Genomic DNA, 6000 nt, shown 5'->3' on the forward strand with positions numbered 1-6000 from the left:
CAATTGAAACTTCATTGCTTACTCTAGGTTCCCCTGAACTCTTTCTTTTAAATCAGTAATGGAGGTGAAAAAGAATTAGCGATTAAAAGTTTCTCCGTGTTATGGCATTCTCTTAAACATCATAACCCCTCTAGCCCATTCCGGGTTGTAGCGAAAATGTGTTTCTTTACTTTTTAGTTTTTAGTACTTCTTAGTAGCAGTTTAGTAGTTTTGTTTAGTACCTTTTAGAAGTAGTTTTGTTTAGTACTTTTTAGTAGTTTTTAGTAATTTTAGTACTTTTTAGTAGTAGTTTAGTAGTTTTTAGTACTTTTTAGTAGTAGTTTTGTTTAGTACTTTTTAATAGTTTTAGCAGTTTTTAGTACTTTTAGTACTTTTTGGTTTACGTTTAAGTTTAATTTTTGCGTATTTAGCTGTAACTAGAAAAATGTTTAAAAGAATCGAAAGCTTTTTGCACGCAATTACAAAATTCGTTTATTCCAGGAAAAAATAATTTTCTATAATTATTTATAATTTTTTTAACAATTTTATTTAGTAATGGTAAAAAAATTCGAATTGTAAGGTACACATATTTTTTATGTCAATGTAATTTTAAAGAACAAAATAAGCAATTTGAATAAACTCGGTGTTATGGTTATTCAGGTATGGCAATTTAAAAAGTCAGCTTTTTTAAAAAATTATCACTCAAAAACTATTTGACAGATTTCGTTGAAATATTGTATTTTGTCGTTCAAAATTACATACTCTAAATTGATGTAAAAAGTTTTTATGTAATAATGGCGTTAAAATTGCACAAGTAAAAATTACTTTCATTACGCTTTGAAAATAATACGACTGCTAATAACAATTGCTTCTGCGTTTTGTTAAATTGGTTAGTGTAGTATTTTTTTATAATCCTTGCTAAAATTAGGTTATACTTTACAATACGTAATTATATTTTTGTTATGGTTTTGATTTCAAAATTATGGGGTCTGAGAGATCAGATAAACACTCAGAGGTGCCTTCAATGGTTTTTAAAAATATTTTTATGTTTTAATAGTCGCAAAAAATTTAATACAGAAATATACATTAGAAATTACTATACCTTCTTTTTTAGACATAAAGGAACTAGTAGAGGATTAACTCATTATTTGATTTAACCCTTCTAATGTGAACTAAAACTAGAACTATGAGAACTAGAACAAGAAGAATAATTTTACTATGATAAATTTAAAGATATATAAACCGCGATTAAATTAATCGGGTTTATTTAGGATTTTTATTTTATTTAAGAATGAGAAATAAATTTTTTTATCATTGTAGGAAAACATATTTCCATAAAAAAAAAGATTTTCAGAAACATTATGCTTAATAAATCGAAATGTTTTTGAATTTTGCTAAATTGGATAATACTACGTTTTTATCATATTTTTAAAAAATTTTCAATTCTGTTCTAAAATAATGAGTAGTTTAAAGGGCTGAGAAAAGTATTTAGATTGTTATAAATTTAAAGGTATTAAGCTTTTCTCGTCATACTTGTGGTTTTCATAAAATTTAGTTTTATTGCAATGGAAAAGATAAGGAAAGGGCAATCGAATGTTAATGGAAAATATGAGGAAAATGCAACTTTGTAGACAAAAACATTTTTCCTAATTAGAAACGTCATTGAATTTAGTTAAATTATTATATCATTACCATTTTTGTTATTACACCCTATTTCATCGTTTAATTTACTTATTCTTTTTCTTTTTTGCAACTCTTTTCTTCCTATCCCAAACTATGTGTAGTTTAAGGGCTTAGAAAGTTCTTTAGAATATTATAAATTTAGAGAAATTATGCTTATTTGAAATAATAGTGATTTAAAAAAAAATTATTTTCCTGAAATAAGTGATAGAAAATGACAAAGAAAAAGCCATTTTTTATGAAAAGTTAATAAATAAATAAATATTACGTCGTTTAGATAGAAATGTTATTCAGTTTTGTTAAATTGATTATTGCAGTGTTTTTTCAGTCTCTCACAAAACATACAGTTTAAGGGATAAATCAATTGTTTTGATTATTATAAACTCAACGAATTCAAACTTATATGTCATAGTTTTATTTTATTTAATAACCGACATCGAACCGCCTACTTAATTCTGAGTTTGCGACTATCAATGGTCAATTCCATTGCCTTGTTATTTTGAACCCAACCCAGATGACAAGTGAACTTTTGGATCAAACATTTGGATAAACTGGCCTTCGTGGAGGAAATTTTTGATGTAACGAACCCACATTTGCGTTACATGGAGCGGAAAACAGCGAAAATCTCCCATGGTTAGCCCAATGACAGGATTATTCTAACCCACGATCTGTCTACCTTTGATTATATTTTACGTCAGCACTCTGGTTGGTTTTTTATGTTTTTGATAAAAAATTCATAGATGTTTTAATATGTTATCAAGCACTATTTCTCCTAATTTAAGGAAGCAACTATTTCATTTTCCCTCTATTCTGTCAGAAACGTTATGACTGTTAGTTGGAAAGTATTTGAAATATGTTGAATTCGGAATTTATTTCTTTTCTCATAAAAAAAAAACGAACTTTTTTCTTTGTTTCATTATGGTGTGGATTATTTTCGAGATCAAATCAGATTTTGTTGCTGTTGTATTATCGTGTTTACATAAATTGTTTATCAGATTGTGAGAAAAAATAAACAAAACGCTATAATGTGAACATTGTAAATCACGCTAGATACAACTTTTAAATTTTCCAGTTTTAATTCTATTTAACTAAACATTCTTCAAGTTCTTCTGATAAACCTAGATGTTACGGTAAAATTTTATTATCTTCGAAAATTGCAAACTTCAAATTTTATCACTAACCTTATATTTAATTGACTTTGGAACATTTTACAGCACTTTTGGTATTTACGATAATTTTGTTAAATATGAATAAAAAGATAAAAAAAGATAATCACGTATCTAATTTGTTTCCCATGAATTGAGTGATTGACTGAAGAGTAACAATAATTTATGTTTTATTATCTAGGGTTAAAGATTATTTATTGTGTTCTACTTTAAAAATATTTTTATCTATTGAGAAAAATGAATATTTTAGTAGTTTTTTCCCACTCTGAGAGATAAAAAATAATAATAATTACAAAAAAATAGCTCTATTATTGAGATGAGGAAAACGAAGATTGCACGGTGGCTTATTGTGTTCGGAGTCCTTGAAACAAGACAAAATAAAGGGTTACCCAAATACAGCTGCAGTTTTCTTTTCCTGATCTGAAACAGAGGAAGCGTGTCGAAAACGGGTCACGGCGCTGTATTCGCTGACTTGTCTAACATACATATGAAGTTTTCTTCAGGATTCAAATCATAGTTACCTTTCATAACGATCATGACGGCAGACAAGGAAGATCTTGTTCTAGTAACAGGAGCTTCAGGCTTCATAGCTTTGCACGTGATTCAGCTTCTTCAGCGAGAGGGCTACCGAGTTAGAGGCACTGTTCGCAGTCTTAAAAATGAAAAGAAAGTTCAGCCCCTAAAAGAGCTCTGTCCCGATGCTCGGTACCCATTAGAACTCGTAGAAGCCGATTTAACAAATGATTCCGGATGGGATGCTGCTGCAAAAGATTGCAAATATGCAATCCACATAGCTTCACCTTTTCCAAATGCTCCACCAAAATGTGAAGATGAATTGCTGATTCCGGCTGTTGAGGGCACTAAAAGGGTTTTACGAGCTTGTGCAAATTCAGGAACCATCAAGAGAGTAGTACTGACGAGTAGCATTAGTGCTGTACACGGAGAATCAACAAATGAAGCTGGACGAGTCTATAATGAAGATGATTGGACAGATATTACATCGCCAGCTGTAGATGCTTACAGCAAAAGCAAAACCATGGCAGAAAGAGCAGCTTGGGAGTTCATTCGATCTTTGCCTTCTGAGAAAAAGATGGAATTGGCAACTATAAACCCTAGCTTGGTTATGGGTCCTTCTATAAGTGGAGTCGTCTGTACCAGCTTAGAACTCATCAAACGCCTTATGGATGGTAGTATGCCATTGATCCCTCGCTTGTACCTAGCTATTTGTGATGTTCGAGATGTGGCTGAGGCTCATCTGAAAGCCATGATAGTACCAGAAGCAGCAAATCAACGTCACTTGGTAAATTCAGCACATCTATGGCTGACAGATATAGCACACATTCTCCGTAATGAATTTGCTTCAATGGGATATTTCATTCCCACTTGGCCAGTACCTTACATTGGTTTGTGGTTTTACAGTTTTTTTGACAACTCAACTAGACTCATTTTGCAAAGAATTAATCAAACTTACACCTTTTCTAATAAAAGAATGAAAGAAGTTTTGAAGGTTGAGGGACATAAAGCTAAAGATACTTTACAGGACACTGTCCATGGCATGATAGATTGTGGTGTTGTTAAAAGGACCTGGCAGTACAGAAGACCTGGTGTACCGCAGTGAAATAGATCTTAAAACGTCAACATTTCTCATAAGATATTAAGCAAAATGTGCGTAATATTCAATGTAAAGTGCGATATAGTGAGAGAAAGCATGTTAAGTGGAATGCATCATATGTTTGTTAAATCCTTTTTAAAAATTTTCAATATTTCATTATGTTTGGATGTTTGCAAAAAATTTCAATTATCAGTTTATTGTGATTGAAGGTTTAGTGAAAAATAAACTGAATACCAAAGAAAAGCAACTTTTTTTTTATAGGAGTAAAAGAAAAATAAATAAAACAAGTGCAACTAAGTGATTATTTTAGAAGTGTTTCTTTTTAGTAACAGTTAAAATTATTACAGGTAAATGAACAAAGGTAACTATTATTTGAATAACCAATCTTCTATTTATGTGTGTTTATGAAATGTTTTAAGCTAATTTACAGATTTGAATTTGTATAATGCGTAGATATATATCTTTCTATTTTATTCTTGTTTTATTTAACAATGAAATCTAAATGTTTCCTGTTCTATCATGTGTTTACTTGCTTATTTTTTCATTATTTTAGTTGCCAGTAAACTGTATTTTCTTAGCTTTATTATGCGTGTCTATAATGCTATAACTACGGACAAATATGTTTTATATTTTATGATAATTTTTTCTTATTAATGCCAAATAAATTATATGATCAGTTGAATTTCTTTGATTTTAAGTCTATTTTGAAAAAAAAATTTAAAAAGTGCATGAATTTTTTAATTGTTTGGTGATATTTTACGGCTAATTTTTCCCTGTAGGATTAGTTTGATAGTTTTTCAAGTTAAAATATTTTAATAACTCTTTTTTTTTTAAATGATTGTAAAGATAGCTTTATTTGTTTCGTTTAAAGAGATTTTTTTGAAGGAAAAAAAAGACAGATTACACTATACCAATAAAAAAATCTATTTATTGTGAAGTTTATTTAATTTGTTTTGAAATTATTTAATAATGTATTAATAATCATTCATTTGTGAACAAATTTATATGAGCTTTGCTTAAAAAATAGTTCTAAATTAAGATCTATGACGTATTAAAGAATTTATGATAGAAATTTTAAGAGATTGGGTTTGAATTTAAATAATTTAATGAAAAATAAGCTAATCGCATTAATGGTTATTTGAAATGGTTAGTTGAAATAAATAATTATGCGAGCTAATTCTAATTGTAAGAGCTGTCTGAAAACTGTAAGTTTTAAATTTCTTTCTACAATGGTTGTTAGTTCAACTTCTAGCTATAAGTTTAAATATATTTTCTGAAGATATTAAAGTTTATTGAAGTAAGCAAACACTACCAAACATTTCATTTATTTGTTCTTCCAGGAATTCATAAACATTTGACAAAATTTTAAGATTTCATATTCATGTTATTTTGTAAACATTAGTTTGAAAGGAATGTTTCTAAAATGATATTGTGGAGTAAAAAATATATTATTTGATGAAGAAAGGAAATAAGTACTGTCAATCCCATTCTTTTATTTACTTTCTACATTAAGTGAGAGTTTAAACTTATATTTATGAACATAAATATAAATCTTTAAATTGT

The 6000-nt window shown here is 28.6% G+C and overlaps 1 protein-coding gene across 1 annotated transcript; it reads left to right on the forward strand.

The window, feature by feature from the left end:
• The first annotated feature begins 3200 nt into the window (after positions 1–3200).
• On the forward strand, positions 3201–5119 carry LOC107445275 (uncharacterized). Its single transcript, XM_016059629.3, has one exon. It carries the CDS (start codon positions 3361–3363, stop codon positions 4441–4443), a length of 1083 nt encoding a protein of 360 aa, XP_015915115.1. The 5' UTR covers positions 3201–3360; the 3' UTR covers positions 4444–5119.
• Positions 5120–6000: the final 881 nt, after the last annotated feature.

The sequence above is a fragment of the Parasteatoda tepidariorum genome, chromosome X2 (genome assembly GCF_043381705.1).
Source record: "Parasteatoda tepidariorum isolate YZ-2023 chromosome X2, CAS_Ptep_4.0, whole genome shotgun sequence".
Classification (NCBI taxonomy): domain Eukaryota; kingdom Metazoa; phylum Arthropoda; class Arachnida; order Araneae; family Theridiidae; genus Parasteatoda; species Parasteatoda tepidariorum.